The sequence below is a fragment of the Leptidea sinapis genome, chromosome Z (assembly GCF_905404315.1).
Source record: "Leptidea sinapis chromosome Z, ilLepSina1.1, whole genome shotgun sequence".
Lineage (NCBI taxonomy): Eukaryota > Metazoa > Arthropoda > Insecta > Lepidoptera > Pieridae > Leptidea > Leptidea sinapis.
The window spans coordinates 23,419,853-23,442,802 of record NC_066312.1 but is presented as its reverse complement, the minus strand read 5'-3'; the positions used below and the strand labels follow the sequence as shown (position 1 = coordinate 23,442,802).

At 34.7% G+C, this 22,950-nt stretch overlaps 1 protein-coding gene across 3 annotated transcripts in view; it reads left to right on the top strand.

Moving 5' to 3' along the window:
* The first annotated feature begins 9,366 nt into the window (after positions 1–9,366).
* LOC126978704 (insulin-like growth factor 2 mRNA-binding protein 1) overlaps positions 9,367–22,950 on the top strand; it is an 89,888-nt gene continuing 76,304 nt past the window's right edge. For 2 of the 3 annotated variants that reach the window (XR_007732673.1, XM_050827722.1), the window contains exons 1-3: positions 9,367–9,630; positions 12,643–12,700; positions 17,048–17,143. Coding sequence is in view for 2 of the 3 variants with exons in the window: in XM_050827722.1 (XP_050683679.1) it covers positions 9,426–9,630; positions 12,643–12,700; positions 17,048–17,143 (359 nt within the window). In the remaining variant the exon portion in view is untranslated. The remainder of the gene's footprint in view (positions 9,631–12,642; positions 12,701–17,047; positions 17,144–22,950) is intronic. The other variant, XM_050827723.1, reaches the window with a different exon arrangement.

The window sequence follows — 22,950 nt, the reverse complement described above, 5'->3', positions numbered from 1 at the left end:
TGCATGCATAGCTTTACTATAAAATCATATAAATATTACTAAGAAGATGCATTTCAAACCTTTAGATAATATCGTGTGAATGACAAATGTTAATGGTATCAAGTTACACTTAAGACTGTAACATAACAACATTATATAGAGAGTGAGAAATAGGGGTAGCTTTAGCTTAATTTTCTTCAAATAGATTGTTGGTATCTGCGTGTACTAAAATAATGTATATTACCTTAATAATTATCTATAATCTAAGTCCCACTGTCTATCTGACAGAGAGCGGGTTGGCCAGAACCGCGGGCGGCGACGTGGAAATGCCACGGCGGCGACCGCGGGGCATTGGAAGGAACAGGCCTGCAGCTGGGACCATGGACTCCTGACGGGAAGAGAGGGGATGGTTATTACAAGAGATACATTATATAACATGTGATAATAACAGATACTAAAGAGTACTTACTCCCGATTACAGGCCATGTAGTAGGTATATGGGTAGTACATAATACTACCCTTATACTTTCAGGGGCACCCTGGCTCACTGTGAATAAAATAAATTGAAAATGAGTTAACTTGAAATACCACTCAAGAAAATGTCTGGCCTCTATTGAATTAATTGCCAAACAGGTGCAATGAGGAAATCTTTCCGAGGAAAATAGTAAGAACACATTATTAACTTGAATTAAAAAATTTACAAAACGGCGACTTTTCGATTTGACTCAAACAAACCACCACTTTTTGTGCTACTTTTTTTAAAAAAAAAGGTAAGTACCAAGTATGTTGTAATGAAATAAATTATATTATTTAATAAAGAGATCGTACTCACGTCCCCTGAAGCTTCAAATGCAACGCGAAATCTGTTGCGGTCTCTTATAAAGACTTGGATGCGTCACTGCAATAGAGTAAGAGCCCGTGATTGAAACTTTCCATTTTTCATGAAAGCGGAAAGTTCCCAAGGGCATGCAAGGACACGGACTGGATATTATACACGATGAGTTATTCTGAAGTTCAGGTTTGTATAATAAGTAACAAGTGCATAAATATTACCATTCTGTTATCAAAGAACTGACTTTTTATTTCCTTCGTCGCTATATCATTTGTAGCACTAGGTCTCCTGAAACACTGACACATAATCTGTAACTTTCATCAGACATCCTGTGTCTGCTTTAAGTCCGCATATTACTCTTTGAGAGCCTTTTTTGCAGAATTATTGCTTTATACATATCAGTAATTTGCGTTATTGGAAGCTTGGTTTGTTTATACCGAAAGGAGTTTGCTACACTGAAGAGTAAGTTGTTCTCGGGTATTGTGCAAACATAACGAAGTACTACTCTTACTAATTGGATATTTTGTGATAACTAAACATTTTACGATTAGCTGACACAAATTTTACGATTTTAAAATTATTTGAATGTTTCTATGTCTTTTTATAACTCAAAAACGCCTTTACGATCTTGATGAAAATTCATGTGTAGTAAGATCATGTATAATATGGAATTACATATATAACCTATTGGTTAGGCTATATATTGATGATTATATTTCTTCATAACAAATATATATGTATATATAATCATCAGGTTTGTCCCAAGGCTTGTGACGTAAAAGTATAAATAACAAACCAAAAAATATCGTATTAAATATTTCAGATAACACCCAGATTATGCTCAACAATATGTATTGCTAGCTGTGCCTACCACTTTTGGTATTTTGTATTGAAGAGGAGAAAAAAAACGGGCTTATGGTTGCAGGCAGTGACTAATAGTGAAGTACTCTTCGCCTTACTGAGTATATAGATAACGATGTTTCTAATATTTATTCCAAAGGAAATATAATCTATATTTAATCTTTTAAAGTTGGAAAAATGTAATTCCATATTATACACCCTTACTACATGTAACCAGCTAAAGTCGTAAATACCCAAGGTTAAAAGTAATCCATGGTCCTGAGTCTGGGCTCAGCTGAGAATATTTTGATTGAGGCAGTTTGGTTATTAAGGTTTGGCAGTGACGGGCTCTCAGACTATAATATGCACGTTGAAGTTCAGTCCAAAGTAAATAGCAATTTATTTTCAGGAAAATATTGATTTAAATTTTCTTTGATCCGGAATTAGTCAAATGTTTTTGCACATGCACCCATCTGAACGATTGTTGACAACATTATTGATTCACCTAATTATTGTGCGACTAGAAAATTTGAAGTGCAAATATTACATTTACGTTGAAACATACAGTTGTTTTAATGGATTTGATTTGATGTTTGTTTCCGTATTAAATTTGTCGTTTTTGTATCGTGCACTTTGTAAAAGCGTGTTAATATTAACAAGTTACTAAATGACTGATAAGAATCTAAAGATACCCTGATAACTAAAGATGGCGTTTTATTATGACGATTATACTAGGTTTAGGCCATAAATACTGTTACAATTAAAAATAAACAAAATATTACATTTGATTTTGGAATCTCTCATTTTTATGTGATTGTGCATTGAGTTTTTCATTTTGCGATACAAAAATGGAGTGGGGTGATAAAGAGAACCGAACCACTGTGATTGCATAACTCAAAGAAGGTTTGCAGCCAAATGCAATTTTTAAAACTCTCCATACGCTGGTTATTAGTAAAATGTTTGTGTACCGGCAATGATATTAATACTTTAATATCATTGGTGTACCAGGCTAATAAAAGTATAATAAGACCTCCTCTGCTTGCGACAGAAAAAGATCTGGCTGAGTTCGTACGAAAAAGGTGGTCAAAGCAGTAAGGGAAACAATTCGAAGAAATCCTGTCAGAAAGCAAAAGATTTTATCTCGGGAGATGAAGACAGCACCTTAGAATAATAACTCTTGGAACGTGAGTAGGCCCAAGCGAAAAGAAGCAGTTTCAATGTGGTCTTTTATGACCACATTCGTTTCCCGCCAGTAAAAATTTGTGTATCAAATAACTAAAAATTTAATTTAATACGCCTTTACCTTTAATATTAATAAAATACTATTATGTATATGTGCTACCTATGGATAGGTTTTAAGTCGGTGCCAAGCCCTAAACAAAATAAAACTTAATATTATAAACAGCTTACTTAATGTAATTATTAAGGTTGTCGGGCCACGCGTGTCTCTCGGCTTGGGCTGTTTTGTTCTAGACGAAGCTATCCCGCTCAAAGTCACGCGTGGCAAGTGTAGGTACTTACTATTATTATAGATTTGGCTTGGCACCGACTTCTAAGCTACCAATATATAGCACATACAATTTTATTTTTATTTTTTAGTCAGTTTATAATTATAATATATAATCAACTATATTGCATAGTCGCGGAAACGCCGCACAAGGAAGAAAGTAAAGTACCTACTTGAAAACCGCAAGCGTCCCATAAGGAGATGGATATGATTCTAAAAATGTATGACTGTTCCCCAGAATGTACATGTATAAAATCTATGTCATTTAAGTAGACATTTTCAAAAACTAAAGTAAAAAGTGGCCAAGTGCGATTCGGACTCGCCCATGAAGGGTTCCGTAGCAGCAGAATTGTCTGGGGCACTTGTCCAAGATGCCACCGTTCTCGCGCTGCAATAGTTCCCGAACGTCCTGCTCGTCTCGTCCCTTTTAAAAAAAAACGTGCAAGAGAGAAAAACAGAATTATTAGCGAGATAAGCAATTTAGAAAAGGTCAGTGAATATTAAATTGTTACTGTAACTGATTTCCGAAATTTAAAAATTTGAACTAGGTATTGCACACATTGATTAATCAAAATTGGTCACAAGTTATTGGGCCATCTGAGGGCCTACCATGAACTCTTATTGCGATTCAATTGATAAGCTAAAATGAACTGCTTTGATATTTCGTACCACGACGTCACTAGAGCTATCCATTTTAGGTTGACGTCAAATCAAGAAATTTAATCGCAAACTGATTTAATTCGTTTATTCATTCGTACCATGAGGTAATATTTCAAAATAAACTGCATAGCTTATGTGTCAAAGTGAGCGATTCGAAAAAAGTTGATACTTCCTTAGAGGAAAGTGAATCGTGTTGTTAATAACTTTAAAATAATAGTGAAAACATAAAGAAAAGGAAAATTTTATTGATGAAAGATAAGATGAGAATAGTTTATTGGACTTTTTTGTAAAACAAAATACTGAAAATAAATACCGAAAATGAAAATACTAAAGGCGAGGCAGTAAGAGCCCGGGCTATAGCCTGTTCGCAAGAACGAATTTAAAAAAATGTACCCTGTGCTCCTGTCAAATCAAACATTTAATTTGTAATTCAAGGAACTAGATAAATTTATATTACTATTATTTAATAAGTATCTACAAAAAAGGGCTAAATGGTTTATAATTTGACGCTATAAAACGCAATTTTAAAATGTATTTTTAGTATTTTCTACGCAAAAAAACCGCTAAAATCAAATCATTTTTGGTTTTCGAAACGCAACGCAAATGGTTCGAGTAAGAGAGACAAACTTATGCAACGACTGTAGAGCGTCATCTCTTTCTCACACCGCGGACCACAGACAAATTTATTACGTTCATTCTTCATAAGCGATCCTAACGCCATTCAGTAAAAGGCACTTCATGGTACGAATTGTAGCTTTGTTATGTATTTTAGTTACCTAAACTGAACTGCATCGGAATCGCATCGCTTATTAAAAGTTGATGGTAGGCATTCTGGTCGTCTATATTATACGCTAGTACTCGTATCTTTACTACAATTCTATGTTCGAACTTCTGACCTGTCAAGAAATATGATTATCATAGATATGAGAAAGTATAAAGATAAAATTTATTTGAAAAAAACAACACCAAATAGAAGCCAAATCTTAGATAGTTATGGTGTATTACTTAAATATCCTTCAATACCCCGAGGATATTCTAAGATCAAACTATGGCTCATCAAACTTACCAACCCAAAAAATTTTTAAATCTATTTTTGAATTTTCAATATCGCATATCGTTAGTTCGTAGTTTGTTCTTAATTGTTCGCTATAAATAATTGTTTGTTCTTTTGTTGTTTATTTAAAAACAATTAATTAAAAATGGGGAAAACGCCTACTAATTGGTTCTGGCACTCGCCGGCCGCTGCCGAGGCACGCTACGCTCGGCTCGTGCGTTGTTTAAACTGTTCTAACATAACCTAACCTAACCAATTTTAATGAATTGCAAATTTAAAAAAAAATCGAGAACCAGCAAATGTTTATAGAGAACAATCAAGAACAAATGGCGAACTAACGATGTAATAAAAAAAATTAAAAAAAACAATCTGGGGGGCTAACGCAGAAGCTAGGGCTAAGCTCAAGCAGAGCTTCAAACTATATTGAGCGTTGACAGTTATCTTTAGTCTCTAATTAACTTGTATTTTTAGCGCCCTCTACAATTTACTAGTTGAACTATTAACATCCTCTACATACTATTGGTTGAAGGATAAGCGAGGTTTATTTACTCGCTCTGTACTTGGTGAAATGCCACTATGAATTCCCGGTTTCGATAAAACCACAGAGTACTTTGAGTTGGATACAACATTACAAGCTCGATCGGCATTTCGATGCACGAATCTGCCCTGTAGGTACCCCAAAATATCTACAATGATTGCCACCGTGGCCTTTAACTTTCCAATCGGCGAAACTTTCACTAGGCACTACAAAAAGTGGGCCTACTTTTGATTATACTAGATGTCGCTAACACAGTCACTAACACAGAGTAGGGATGGATACTTACATATTTAGCAAACACGAAATACCAATGACAATCCATGTCGTATCGTCCCGGAAACACCGCACAAGAAAGCTCATTCCACAATGAGCCCTACATCCACAGCTTGCATGCAAAACGTGAAAGAAAGTTCTTTGTAAACCTTACTGTGGAGAAACGCTACACATCAAGATGGCGGGAATGATATCCTAAATTGTAAATTACAAATGTCGTTAATTTTTAAAACCATAAAAATTTATCATTAGACACTTCAGGTGCATGTGATGCAAAATGGCGTCAATTTAATTAGGTGTATGTTACTTTTTGTTTTTACATGATACTTACAGTATTCATTTGATTAGGTATTTAAAAATGAGAAGTAATTAAATGTTTAGCAATTATAAAATTAGGTGAGCCACAAAAAAACAGCATTTAAATAATTTGGTCAGCATATAAACATTTTGTTTGCGATAAAAAACATCAGGCAGCAATCCATGTTCCGCAAATAATTTTGATAATGGTAAAAAAATAAAACATAAATAGGCAGCTTACAATAACATGATTTTGCTTACTAAACAATCAGTCCGCAAAATAACTACTTGGTCAGCAAGATTTCAAATTTTTTTATATAATAATTTTAACGAGATTTTAATTTTATAACGAGGCGGTACTCGAACGGTTAGAGCACTGGCACGGAACGCCGGAGGTCGTGGGTTCGAATCCCGCATCGTTCATAAAATTTTGTTTTTCAAATTTTATTTGTGTATTAATCCTAGAAGTGAGGGTAATCACTTTAAAAACAAAACATACTGTTTGGTTAAGTTAGGTTGTGTTAGAAGTTAGAACAGAACAGTTATCATTGCCTAGATGGAGACAATTATTGGTCCCTTTGGTCGTCTTCGCTCTCCCGATACGAAAACGGTACGTAGGCGTTTGTTGTTGACAGAATTGCTTACAATTTGATATAGGTACAACATTAAAATACCGTTTTGTGTTATGGGAAGATGCACTAATTACAAAAGTAAAAATAACTCATATCAAATCATTACATACCACAGTTAAGAAATCATGAATTATAACAATTTATTTGATTTCATTATTTATCTAACAAAATATGTCGCCATGACAACGCCGATCGCCGCCAAGCCGATTATAGATTCGAAAAAAGTCGATGTTGCAGTGAATGTAATACGAACTGTGATAATTTTTAATAAACAAGTGCGTATATAGGTAGCTGCACTATCTAAGTACTATAACAAGTTTTTGGGTAGGTAGCGGACGTAGACAGTCAGTGCTATTTGCTTACGTAGGAGTTTTTTCAGTAACACTGTCCCTTTCAGTATATCCCTTGCTAGCTGCAGAATAATCAATGGATCATTTTCTGCTTCTCCCATTACTTTATAGTAATAAACCCTCAACAAAAAGACATTCATAAATAATATGAGATACAAAAAATAATAATTGTAGACTTAAAACTTTTTGGGAGCCGTCATTAGTAATATTGTAAAAATGGGTTTTGTTTTGTTGTTTGTATGTTTTTTATTATTTTATGTATAAATAATTGATATCAACCATGTGGCTATATATTATAATCAATATAAAATTATTTTTTTATAAATGACACATTATTTACCTAATTTAAATGCAGTTTTACTACTTTATAGCTTTTACTACATGAACTCATGAATTAATCGTAATTTTGGCATAAATCACGGTGTACAGTAAAAATCATATCTGATGAATTAACGGTTTTTTTCTATACAAATACGACGCAATTAGCAAATTAGATTTATCTCTTTTTCACTTGCGATAATTGCATTTACTATCCTTCTTTGACGTGTAATCGTAATGTAGTGTGCTATTGCAATGTTAAATAATTATTCATGTGTGCGTTAGTGTATCATTTTCAAACACCGAATGTTGTCTAGGTAACTAGGTTTTGTATTCGCAATACCAACAATTCAGTGAATGACATGCCATTACATAATAATTATGGCAATTCATACAATGAGCTTGAAAAATAGGATCTTTTTAAATAAGCGCCCTCTATTACTATCTTGTTGAGCTATTAACGTCCTCTGAACTTAACAGGCTGAAACTTGAAGCCTGGTAATTGCATGGAATGGCGTTTTAAAGTTACAAAATTTACTATTAGCGCAGAGTAGGGATGGATACTTACGCTATTACCTAGCTAGGTACTGACGGTACATTCGCATTACCTACCTACCCAGCGGCCGCAGCTGATCCCAATTCCCAGAAGACATTTGCAAACCAAGAACTTTACAGTAAATCACGGGCGCTGTTGAGAACGTGTTTTTAAACACATACTAGATGTCGCTTCATACCACAATATTTAGTGGTTACAGTACTGAGTAGAAAATTATTTTATGTATAATTTAAAAAAAAACTCGTTTAAAAAAATCTATAATAAAAATATTAAAGGTAAATGTGTATTAAATTAAATTTTTAGTTATTTGATACTTTTCAGTTTTTGTAGTCGGTTTTTTTAAACGTAGTTTTTTTTTATTTTTTACTTTTTAGTGTCACTTAATAATTATAATATTATATAATCAACCTCAATCAATCAATAAGAATGAAAACTCCTAAAAAAACCGTATACAAAAAACAGTTATACCATCGAGGTAAACAAAAATTTTCATAAAATAAAAACTACTGGGCCAAACTATGTAATAATATATTTTTATGGGACCAAATGGCATCCATTCTGCATCGAACTAAAGAAAAATTACGTAAATCGGATCATAAATCTCAGAGTAATCGGTGTACGTACATAAAAATAAATAGGTACCGATTTTTGAAGTCGGTTAAAAATTGTGTTATAATTTAAATTAATTGTTGTCACAATATTAAGAATTTAATATGTACTTGTTGTAATCATTATGCGTCCACTATAATAGACGCTATCAGACATTTTTTATGTATCGCTTGTACTGTTAATTATTATATACTCTTTGGTAAGTATTACATTATTTATTAAGAGCAAATTAGACAGGCGAACTGACTCTTACTAGTTATTATCCGGTTACATTACATTATCTCTGGAGCTGACGTCAAATCATCGCTTTGTTACGGTGTGCAAAACAAGCATCAGTAGATAATATTATTATTAGTAAGTAAACAGTTTTATTTTTTCAGTATTATAGATTGATGTAAAGGTGTTGTGTTGTAATGCTGAGTATTATTATTATAATGATGAAAAATCATTGAAAGAATCTGGGAAAACTTTAAAAAGAAAACAGCACGAAATGTACCTAACGGTTATGAAATTGCACACCGTACTGACAAACAGGACTAGCGCGTTCACGTTCCAACTAGGTCCAGTCTGGACCGTCCAGAGATAATGTGGCAGTACCTATAGGTAGTAGTTACTTTTAATGAGGTTCCTGTTGGCAACCCTTCGTTGCTGAAACTTTAAAAAAATATGACTCAATATTATCTAGCTATAAGTGAGTAGGTATTTAGGATAGTAATCACAGAACTCAAACTAAGTACCTAAGTAATTGTCAATATCCAACGATCAGTATATTAAACCTCTTTTACAAAATAGGTATACAAACTTAACCTCTTTGACAACACTAGGCGTCGTGAAAGCACGCGTTCGAATTTTGAAACGTTGTCACACATTTGAAAAGCGCTCAGTCAGACAAAAGACTAGCGCACAATTGGTAGACTTTCTAGCAAGCAATAGTCAATAGTTTCCCGTGTAAATCTGCAACCCTGGCGGATACCGTGATAATGAGCGACCAACTGAAGAACGTGTCGGCCATGAACAAGCTGTACATCGGAAATTTGCCGATCGAGGCTGACGAGTCGGCAGTTAGACAGCTGTTCGCCGAACACAACCTAACTGTGGCAGACATCTCTGTAAAGCGTGGAGGATACGCCTTCGTGGACTTTCCAGACCAGTCCGCGGCCGATAGAGCTATTGATAAACTGCACGGTAAGCCAGCCCACTCAATAGTAGAATCATGTATAGCAATAATCTTTGGACATAGCCTCATGTGGTAGGCAACTCTCACATGCAACAATCGTCACAACATATTATTGCGGTCTTTGGGATTTATAATTATACTTTTACCAGTACGACGATTTTCTTACCCGTTTTGGACAGGGTGGTTTAATAAGAGCTAAGACATTTAAAAAATAGATACTTAGTACTTTTGTTTCAGACTGAACTGAACTGAACGTAGCGGAATGGAACTATAAATACATTCAATACAAATGTTATATTCCTCTAACACATTGGCCATTTTTGAACCGAGAGGATGTAAATACTACAAAACGCGGTACTGCCTAAGTAAAAATTGAAATTTAGTTTAGTATGAAACGTGCAGTGATTTACATAAGTGTGAATTAGTAGTAATTACAGTATGGCGATATTAAAGGGCTCCGGATAAGTTTGAAATCGAACAGTTGCATAAAACGTAGTGGATTTATTTATTTATTTTATGAGAATACGGGACGAGACGAGCAGGACGTTCAGCTGATGGTAATTGATACGCCCTGCCCATTACAATTATCCGGATTTCGGCTATCTCCGTTTTTTGTAGGATTTTAGCCGTCATATGTCAATCTAACAGTGACTGCACGTTTCATACATTCGTGTGAATCGCTTTTTTCTTAGAGAGTTTCGCTAGGCTGTTTTTGTAGGTATACTGGACCTGGAGGGGTCTAGCTTTAGTATTGAATAAAATATACATAATACATATAAAGAGGTCTAGGTAGTTGTATGTATATTTGTTTGTAACCGACTTTGACCTACTTTAAACGTCCACATTTTGTTCAAACTTCGTAGAGTTATCGAGGATCGATGACAATACATTCATTTGATTATTCCATTTTTCAGTTCACAAAATAAGATTTTTATTAATTTATATAATTTTCATCTATCGTCGTTAAGGTAGGAAATGATGTTAATTTTTAAATTTCAACCTTTATCTTTAAACGACTTATCTAATATTATGAAAGTTTTGAATAGGTAGGTACCAAACGGAATTTTGTTTTATAATGTGTTTTTTTAGATTTTTTTGAACTAAGTATTATATATTATTTTTATTTTATAATGACTTAACCTTAACTTGAACATTAAATTGTAACTGTCATTAATTATGGAAAATTAAGATGCATCATCACAAAATAAATAATACTCAGTAGGTGCTACACCTACTGAGTATTAATGCAGTACCAACACTAACAGCTAACGGCCGTTTTCAATAACGTATCTCTAGTTATTTTTTTTTTTATGGAATAGGAGGACAAACGAGCATACGGGTTTTCTGGTGTTAAGTGATCACCGCCGCCCACATTCTCTTGCAACACCAGAGGAATCACAAGAGCGTTGCCGGCCTTTAAGGAAGGTGTACGCGCTTTTTTTGAAAGTACCCATGTCGCATCGTCCCGGAAACACCGCACAAGGAAGCTCATTCCACAGCGATGTAGTACGCGGAAGATAGCTCCTTGAAAACCGCACTGTGAAGGACCGCCACACATCCAGATGGTGGGGATGATATCTTAACTTGTGGCGAGTCGTGCGTAAGTAGAATTCGGCGGCAGGAATCAGGTTAAACAGCTCTTAGGTACACTCCCCGTGATAAATGCGGTAGAAGACACACAATGAAGCGACGTCTCTACGCAACGCCAAGTGATCCAGCCGTTCGCTGAGCACTGGGTCCCCGACAATTCACGCTGCTCTGCGTTGCACGCATATTACTGATACATTGCTGTCACTGTTTAATGACAAGATCTTATCTATCCATAGTTATGTCCAATATAGGTAGTCCAATGCTTTGTGAAATGTAAGTAAGCATAAAAGGATAGATTGTGCGGTGTTTCCGGGACGATAAGACATGGGTACCTTTAAAAAAAAGCGCGTACACTCCCTTAAAGGCCGGCAACGCTCTTGTGATTCCTCTGGTGTTGCAAGAGAATGTGGGCGGCGGTGATCACTTAACACCAGGTGACCTGTACGCTCGTTTGTCCTCCTATTGCATAAAAAAAAAGATTTGTCTACCTCTAGTAACTTAAACTGAGGATAGATAGCTTATTGAAAACGGCCGTAAGTATGTTCATGTTATTCTTCGATGAAAACGCTTTTGTTGCTATTCTTATAATATATTCATTATGGAAATAGCACAAAGGCATTGAACATATTACATTATTATTATATTACATAAAAGATACAGATTTAAACATGAAAGGGTTCAAATAAAATAAAATGAATAAAGATTCTTTTCATGTCTAAATCTCTTGATAGTGTATTTCTATTACGTATTATGGTAATCCTTTACTCGGGTGTACTAGTTTGCTGTTTGATGGAAAAGACGATGTGAGTTTCAAAAGAAATGTAGATATATTATAGTAATCTTAACGACCCACACGTTTTCTTATAAATCTTTTGAATCCGAGTAGGGGTTACAATATGTCTAGCTATAATGATTGTTCCAGCTTTTGTGATTATTTAGAAAAATGATAAATATATATACATGCCGCTGATTTTCTTGGTCCTAAGTTTTAATTTTTTTTTACGAAAATTAGGGACGAGACGAGCAGGACGTTCAGCAGATAGTGATTGATACGCCCTGCCCATTACAATGCAGTGGCGTTCAGGATTAATGAACAACCCAAAAATTCAAAAATTCTCGAGACATAAGATGTTAAGTTTCACTAGCTACGGCGCCCTTCAGAGCGAAACACAATAATGTTTACACATTACTGCTTCACGTTAGCAATTTCGTTTTTATATAGTAATATACCACCCCACGCATTCCTACCTAGGAACAAATCCACAGTACGGTTTTCAAAAAATCTTAAACGCACACTCAAAAATTGTAGGAATTTTCATGAAAAATATAAGTTTTTTTACCTCTCTGTATATATAGATATACGTATAAATCGGTATAGGTTTATGAATATAAAATGACCTTATGTTTATTATAGTTTGATATTTTTTTAGGTTACTCCTACTGCGGATTGCCCTTGATCGTCGAGCCGTCGGTCGCTAACAAAAAAATGTAAGTACCTGACTGAAGGAAGGTAATAAAAATAGCAGGTCTTCTGAAGACTTTCAACAAAATCAAAGCGACGAATATCGGTTCGATTAAGGTTGAAACCTAACTATGTTTTGTATATTTTATTAAAAGGAGCGGAATAATGAATGCTGGAAGAGTTTCATGCGCCGCTTCTTCTCTCTCAGAGCGCCATTTGTTTCCGAAGCGGTGGTAGTGTTTTTAGTGACATCAAAAAGGATTATTAAGAAATGAATTTTTCAGAAAATAAATGCCTTTCATGCCTTTTACACCTCTCACAGCTTTTACTCATTTGAATTTCAGCTGGCATTCATATCACTTTGAACTTGTCAATTTAAAAATACTTTTTTACGCCTTTTATTTTATTTGCACACTAAATATAATAGTCTCAGAGTATATTTACTTTTTTATTTATTTTTATGGATGAGCAACCGCAGCTCTTGTAACACGCATTGGTACTCGGCGGGCTAGGTTCGAACCTGGGGCTCCGTGTTGAGAGTCAACGATCCTACCTATTGGGCTTATCTTGTATGTAGTGACATGATCCCGCTGCTGTAGAATATTTGGGACCTCAGATCTAAAAACGCGACGAGAAGTTTTAGCTGTCATTTCTTGATAACCTGACACTGTCAAAAAAAAACTAATTGGATATCTGGATTCGAACCGGGGTCTTCTGCTTTCCGGATCACCCAATGAGCTATTATAGTCTTGTATCTAGTATCGAAATTTACCTTTGTATTGTAATGTTATTGTAGCTGTTTCTCATTAAAACACGGATAAAACTACATTTTTTTTAAATTGAAACCTAGCTAGATCGATTTCTCGCCCCCGAAACTACCTCTATACTAAATTTTATTAAAATTGTTGGAGCCGTTTCCGAGATTCAGAATATATATATATATATATACAAGAATTGCTCATTTAAAGATATTAGATTTTAGGAACACTAATTACCCTGCCATATGATTAACTAAAAAAAACTGAGTAATGTTATCACTTGAAAAATAATAATTATTCCAATCAATTTGTAACATAACACTAAGCTAAGTATATATATATATATATACTTAAATATATATTTCGACGCTTGAAAGTAGGAATTGACTAGCGGCACGGAGCTAATTTAACACCAGAACAGTTAAGTTCGGATTTTCAGAAAATAAAATCATAATCAATGTTGTAATCATATGATCTGATCTGGAAAACCATTTTTAACGGTCCACATTGTGACATGTAACTTATTTATATAAATATTGTTAATTCTGAAATTAAGTGTCGCTTAGCAAATTTTTAGCTAAAAATAAAAACAGGCTAATTCTGATTACCGTCTAGGCTTAATCCTAAACAGTCTAAGTGTATTAAACAAATACATTTCTAATATAAATTTAAACAAAATTATCTAATCAAAATATCATAACTGTTAGTAAATTGAGAGAAACATGCTGAATCTTTATTTATATATTATTTTTCTTAACACATTTAACTAAGTAGGCATCTCGAATAATCTAAAAAAAATGGGTATTTGAAGTAACAAGGACTACAATATGTATTTTCAGTTTTGGTGTGCTTGGTTATTCAATATTAGTAACACTTATTTGCTAATAATAAAAGAAGTTACAAAGATATAGGTAGTAAGTTGATGATAAAAATTGTTTATTTATCTCATTCATATGTGAGCTAACAGCATCACATCTATTAATTGTAACGACTTACAACATTAATTAATCACACAAACATTAGCACAGCAGATAATCGTAATAGCTACAAATAATATGGAAATAGTATAAGGTACCAAAAATAAATGTTTAAACAAATTAAGGATCAAGTCTGAGAAACAACAAACTTAAAATAATTCTGAAAGTAACTACTACCTAATCATTGTTTAACATCTGGCTAGAGTGACTCAGAAATAGGATAGGGGTCATATCTTACGACTATAATATAATATCTTACGTTTAAATATTATAATCGTGGCAATAGCTGTTTTAAATTCGCGACAGATGGTAAGTAAAGTTAAGATGGGGGGGCTCTAGAAAAAAACATATTCTCGATGTGGGCGGTGAGCAAAATAAGGTTGAGAAACTATGGGCTAGACCTTCTTAGACTCGTAATCTTCTATTCCTGATTCGGGTAAACAATTTTTAATTTTTGAAAAGTGGAGTAGTCCTGATGTCATCATGCAGCACATTTATCTAAGCGCCATTAAGAAAATAATTTTATACAGTTATGTTGACTTAAATGATGACAAAACGTAATTTTGTCTTGAAAAAATATACCATACGCAAAAAAAAATTGTCACTTACAGGTAAAATACAGGTGAAATAAACTAAGTGAGCAAGACTGTTGCCATCACCATCTTCAGTTAAAAATTAGGTACCAAGGACAAAACTTGCATGAGGCTGTTATGATAATCATCATCTTAAAATAAAATAGAAAACATGAGTATTTGTAATATCCATAATGCTGAAGCGACATGAAAAGGCATTGTAGAGGGCAAGAATACGACCAAACGACGCAGAAAAATCACACGGCACGTACTATGTGAATATAACTCAATATGCTGAAAAATGGCGCTTTGTCAATTTCTCCTTTCAAGCGCCGCTTTGTAAATACTCAGCCCAGAGTCCTTGACACGTCCATGGTTCATTTTATACCTAAAGATATATGATATATTATGTATAATCAAGCACAAGTAATACCCGATTTTTCTTTGTTTGTACCCAAAAGTTATCGCATACGGCATAGCGGTTCGGTGTCATGGTGATATATATTGGAAATACCTATTGCACATGCGTGAAGCATCATATATTTCATATTTATTAGGTATGAAGTACTTAATCACGCTTTGATCACGTTCTGCGTGCTATGGCCAAGTGTTGCAATAACCGGACGAGTCTCGAACCTTCCTGCCACAGAACTAAAAAGTGTTTATGTTTACGCAGAGGTTACCGCCTATTGTGTATTGATTCGATAACTCACGCCCCCACAGTTTGTTCTCGAAGTATCTAGGAAGTGCTAAACCTACACTTTGAATCTTTTGTTTATCTAAACTTCTAAAGATTCGAACTTGTTACAAGAGGTCGCCCTGGTAAGATCTAAGATACTCCGGCAAGAAAAATGTTAACCATGTTCAAATTCAATTTATATGATTGAAATGCGATTATTCGAAACGTTGTATTATTCGCAATTGCAAATTAAAATCACTTTAGCATTGAGATGAAATTCAAAGCATGTTTATGAAACTATTAATAGCAGGCGGTCCGACCACGCTCTCCACTGCATTATAACCGCTCCGGTACAATAGAAAATGTGTACAGTATAATTATATGAATTTTATGTAGGTACTTATATTATAACAAAAGTACCTGAACTCTGAAGTCTCTCTCAGCCATAGTCGTAGGTAGAGCTAGGGGGGTAGGGGTGTTCATTGCCATAGAAACTAACTTGCCCCACCCAGGATCCTTCATAAATCGATAGTGTTGGAAATATTTTACCGTTTAATCGCTATGTCAAATTCATCTCTCTTATCTATCATAATTACGGTCAAACTGATCTATAATAGGATGTCTGCTCCCTTTAGACAAAACCTTCGCTTTGACAGAAGGTGTAAGTAACTAAAACGTTATCTTTGTGGTGAAAAAATATTACAAGCCGTGAAATCTTTTGCGCTAGTTCGAGTAACTAGCGCAAATGGCATATTTACTACGTAGGTAGGACATTTCTGACCGCATCCTAATTCAAATTGGTGCAGCTGTGGAAATAAAAAATAAAATAAATATTAAAAAAAATATTAATATAGCCGTTATATTATATAAATGATAATTATTAATAAAATCTTTTCTTCTGTCGCTCTAGTTTATATTATATAGGTAACATAATATACATCGCGCGTACACCTACGGCGGTAGACTTTCAGTAAGTCTTACAAGAACTGTCGAAACTGGTTGATTACTGAGATAACTTTTGAAACAGTTTTTTATATTGTATCAAAAGTATTACAATTTATTATAATTTTAGGATATTCAGACAGGAGGTTGCTACACTACCTACTGACAAAAGGGTGACGTGGTCCTTAAAAAAATATTATTCCATAATAAAATATATTAAAGTTGAGTTTGATGCTACCTATATAAAGTCTAATGAATTTGAGCTGCAATTATACAAAACTTTGCTGCGTTTTGCTATTTTCACAAATTTTGACAAAAAAAATTGTATTTCCGACGATAACTGTCCGAATGTTATTTCAATTATTACTATCCCTACTTTTTTCTGAACCGACTGGAATAAAAGAAACGCTGAAACTAAGTTTGAGTTATTTGGCATCTGTTTCAGAGCCAACAGCCCGAATCTGCAGAGCGCCAGTGCGACTCAACTGCTGAAGGAGACCAGCACAGACTCTTCGACCGCGGGCGGTGGAGGCGGTTGGCGGTAAGTACCTATCACTAAGAACTTCTTATCAACTACAACCCGTACCAATGGAGAAAATAATCTAAATATCGTTACTCATCATTCCTTCTCAATCACACACTATATCTATCTTCACACACACGCATCAGGAACGCGTGCAACAGTATGTAAGTAAAAAAAATTAACAAAAAAATACAAAATGTTAAATGAAGAGCGGAATCACTAGTACTCCCATTTTTTGCTAACTACAGCCGTTGTTTAAAATTATTATATCAATTGACTATGCAACAAATGTGTATGAAATAAACTGCACGATATTAATATCACACACAACAAGAATACTTACCTACGCATATGTGCAATAATCATGCAATTAAATATAGTCCTTCCAGCCCGTTCCTTTAGGAGCAAGGATTTTAGCCGCTGTCCAGGTAGGTCTGTGCCACATATTAATAATATATTTGACTTTGCTATAGATTATTGATACTGTATCGTTAAAGAGTGGACGATAGCAGTCCGGGGACGCAGCAGAATTGGATTTGAAATCACTTCCCAAGTTCCAGCCAGGTGAGCCGTTTGCCTGTATAAAAAAAGCCGAGGGATAAGCTTTGTGAGATAGAATACATAATTTATGCCTATTATAATTTGGATGAGTTGTTATATGTATACAGATACACTCGCAGATACATACACGTGCATTCAGGGGTTATCGAATGATAACTGCCAGTAGGTCTTTGTAACACTTATATTTAGAATTTAATCGCTCGTTACGATATCGATAGTTAGATGTTTTTGTTATAAGTTGTGTCCCTCTTAACTGACCATACCATAACTTTTGGTACTTAGTGTTAGTTGGGCTGTACACAAGAAATACATACACATACATATTAATGCTGACAGATACACCAGAAACACGTATGGTATATTATACAAGTGAGCTAAGTTGCTCTTAATACACGAGGCAAATCAGCCGAGTGGCATTTTGCTTACGAGCTTTATACGCACTTTTTCAACACACTTACGAGGAAAAAATAAACATGTATGGTACAAATAAAATACAAGGTTAATATAGCCATACAGCCAATTTAAAAATTATCATTTTAATGATAAAATGCATATATTTTATCATAAATTATCGTATCAAGACAATTTACCCAAGACAGCGTCTAACTGAGGTACTGTTCATAGCATCTATAGGTCTTGTAATCTGTTTATTTCTTGTAAAATTATCGCGTATAACAAACAGTAGGTACCTACTATACAATTATAGAAAAATTACGTATGAAGTTATATATCTAATATATACGAGTATAAAAATAGAGGTGTGTTTTAGCTAAACTGTACGTCGCAGACGCATACGGCCTTAAAAAAAAACTTGGTATAAAGTAATAACTGACGTTATACAAAGAAATTGCAAAATGTTTACAATATCGTTGACAATACTGTCAATACAATGATAATTCTGAAATTGACAAGCTGCCTTGCAAATAAACGTTATACGAACAAACCATTCGTAAGCAAAATGTCTATTTGTAAACATTTTACATATTCTTGGTTTATGCTTAGTTATAACTCTATGCCATTTTTATTTGTAAGGCCGAAAGTGTTTGTATGTCGCAATAGGTACAAGGCTCCCATCGTGCACTATGGTGGTTGTAAGTACCTATAAGAGTGTAGACAATAAGGGGGTTGGAACATGTGATTTCTAACAGGTAACTATTTTGCATTTTTTCGTTTTCGAAGTAAATCACAAATGCGCCACTTATTCCGGATCATGAACATGCCCGTCTGTTAAGCCATTATGCAATACTCTTTTAAATCTTATTGCGTGCCCCTTGCCACATGAATAAATATAACGGTACAGAGACTAAGTTTCATAGAACGGGCATAATTGTTGTTCGCTTTGAACCCTACCAACTTTGTCCCAAAAAGTTAAGAAACAATAAACAAAACATCTTTTCAATATGCTTTTTATTGGGTTTGATCATCCATCTTAAGAGACAAGATTTCATGCAAAAGTTACAGTTAAAGGTGTTCGCATTGATATTATAAACATACTATGTTAATATAAATTAAATCTTACCATCTAGTTTAGGTATTTGAAAGATGTATATTTTTAAATACTTATTTCATTTAAAGACAGGCCGACTAGAAAGCAAGAAATAAGGACCATGTATTGATAACTTTTCATTTAAAATGCTTTTTTAACCTAAGCTTAGACAAATAATTTAAGTTTCATTTTCATGTTACTAGCCAATAAGGAGTTCCCTCGTGAGTACACAATCCTATCTGCAGCTGCAGTTCATAGTGGAGATCAGATTGAATAGTCACGTTCTAGCTTTTGATGAGTTAACAGTTCCTGAAGATAGATAGTGTAGAGGCGAACACGTGCCGTAGTGATTTATTGAGAAGATTGGCGGAATTAACACTAAATATTTTTTTTTTTAAAACGAAATTAAATTTACAATGTTTCGTGCTACTAATTAATAAGGAGTTTCTTCGTAAGTTGACAATCATCACTTGACTACCATACAAAATTTTGTGACCATGCTACAAACCGTTGAAGAGTTCCCTAATGAAGAGATAGTCCTGGCTGCAGCGTCAGTTTATTTAACATATTATTGTTTTGCCACCAAAGTTATGCAGGTGTATAAAATTTTAGCTCAATCTGATATCGTCAACTGTTATAAGCATTACCTATTGCAATATTTGAACTGAAACAAATACCAACACATAGTTTTATAATAAGTAACTATATCAACCGTCCCAAAAGTAAGTGATAAATAAAATCTTGCATTAAATAAAATGGTGTAAACATACCGTGATGTACTCTTCTCATAAACAAAAGGATCATACAAATATAAATATCAAATATTTACTTAACTATTGTAGGTATTTCTCATATTATTCATTCAGTACAGTAAACAAGCATATTAATATTAACAGCTTTTATGTTAAAATATTCAAGCTTGTAATTAATAAAACAATGCGTATGTCGCGCCTATCTTGAGATTGTCAACTGGCTGTCAACCGGTGATAACCAGTTTCGCCGTGTACGCAACAAGCGGACAGTGGACTCTAGCACATGCCCCTGATCATTGTAGTAGTGCAACCATTTTGCGTGGTAGTATGAAGATTAGTCTGTGTGCCATTTTATATACTCATGTGCCATTGCACCCCCCCCCCCCCCCCCCCTCTCCCCTTACCGAATCACCTCCCCGTTCTCTGGTGTCGCCCCTCCGCGTTACTTAACAGCGTTGAGACGAGGTCGAGGCCGAGGGATCTTTTGTCATCCTTGAATTGAATCCGACATTGGCACTCGGTAGCTAGGTGGGTAGTGGTAGCCGGCTGGTTTGGATGTCGAATGTGATTCACCATTGTGTTAGCGTTTATCTAACGGCCGCTGCAGCTAAGCCGTCTGGGGCCCAACCGCTTTTTTATTGAAACGTGTATCCGCTGTTGATTAACAAAAGCATAAATCGGTGACGTGCTCTACATCGAAGGGCTGTTAGATATGTGTTACCTATGATCTCAGAATCTAAACTAATAAATAAAATTGTCTCTGCTATCAATAGTATAATAATATTAATGTATAGAGAAACTGTGGCGGTTGACAATGGACTTACTCCACTCTCTTTATCCAATGAGAACTGGTGAAAGCCGGTGATAAGTACTCAAGAATATATGGAGGGGAAAAATGCTTCATGGACGGTTTTACCAGGCTCTCTACGGGCCTAATGTAGACATAATTTCGTCTATGTCCTGGCTTCGATTTGGTGACTTCTTTGGGAAAACTGATGGATTTGCCTGTGCAATTGCTGTTGAAGTTATCAAGACAAATAACTACCGAAAATACATCATGAAGGATGGCACAGTAGACATATATTGGGCGTGCCCATGTCCATCAGACATTTTATTTCCGGTTGTTCTCAACACAACCAAGTAGCCAGGATTATCAGATAATCAGCAACTTGCTCTTCGATTCAATCTTGTGCATTTTAAGTCCCTTTTGACAAGTATACCTATTCCGGAGCCAGTTCTGGAAAACAGGCGCGCCAAGCTCTACTGGAACCCAATAATCTATCATAACGGATAGAACTATCAATGCCTGATATTGTGTTGGTAGATCGGTTAGAGCGTCGGGCATTTATTGTTGATATCACCGTTAGGTGTGATGATAACCTCGTATGAGCTGAGATTGACAAATTATCGAAGTATCTAGACCTAGCATACGAGGTTACTGACATGTGGGATGTTGATTCAACAATAATTCTTGTCCCGATAGTCTCTTCGGTAACCGGTCTCATAGCAAAGAGCCTCGAACATTATCTCAAGAGGGTCTCGCTAAGTAACTTGATTAAAGGTCAAAACGTAGCTATTTTGGGAACGGCTCTCATCGTGCGGAAGTTCCCCAGTCCGTCGTCGCCCTAACAACTAGTGACCTACGCCGCACCGGTCGGACTCTATTTTTTTAAATATATAATATATAATGTTGTTTTTTTATAAGTATGGTATAAATATAGGAAATAAGATTCAGTTGTAATAAAGCGCATAGTAATACTAATAACTTTTTATTCAGATCAGATTAACAATATAACATATTGAAAATAACGTGTAATTAAATGTCATTAGATGTTTATTCAATTAGAGGGAAATATTTTTTATTTTTAAACTGGTTTGGAAATTATATATTGAGATTTATTTATTTCTCGTCCACTGGCTGTGTAAGCATATATGAGTTAAGAGGCTTGGACTTAAGTTAAGTATGAAACAAATGGTCTAAGTTTAGAGCTTAAACTTATATTAATATATATAATACGTATAATATGTGTAGGGATGCTTCGTGAACATGGTCGTGATTGAATTGATTAGATGGTCGTATTAGTCGTGGTCGTCATAATTAGTAATTGCATCCAACAAATACAATGGTTTACTAACTGTAATAGGTCGATCTGGCACCACAAGCTTCACACATTGACGCATGGACCAGCCATCATTCCCCCCGCCCATATTTGAGGGAAGGAGACAACCCGGCATATGACTGTGTGTGTGAGTGAGCTAGACGAACCGTGTTATATGTTCACTTAGTAAATGGAAATAAAAAGGAAAACATTCAGTTGAATAGATATATTTCATAATCCTAATAGACATAAACGGAATCAAGGAATTTTATAGCGTCATTAAGTACCTAACCATGAAATAAGCTTAGGGCACGAGTGTAGCCTCTATTCGTCCCCTGTTTTCTAACACGGTCCGTACTAAATTGAATCAATTGTTGTCGAGTAGAAACATTCAGTCATTAATAAAATAGACATTAAGAATATTACTAATTTATACATTTACTAGCTAACCCAGCAAACGTTGTATTGCCGATATTAAAATCGCGATACAAAAGTAAGTTGATCGTAGATGGGTAAAAAGTTGTATATTTTTTTTTAAATGTCAAAAAAAATAAAAATAAAAATTCGTGTGGACCACCCTTAACATTTAGGGGGATGAAAAATAGATGTTGTCCGATTCTCAGACCTACCCAATATGCACTCAAAATTTCATGAGTATCGGTCAAGCCGTTTCGGAGGAGTTCAATGTTTAACACCATGACACTTGAATTTTATATTAGAGATATCATACATGTTAAGTGATCAATAAAAATTGTTTACGTTTTACGAACAACTTTTGTTGGTGTTTCGCTTACATTCGAAATATATGACAATGGATCTTGAAAAAAGCGAGTGCACCTTGATAGTCGGTGTTGATCACATGCAGGTCAACTTTCACTTACTGGCACAAAGCCCGCCACTGAAGCAATTTGCTAGGATAGTAGAACT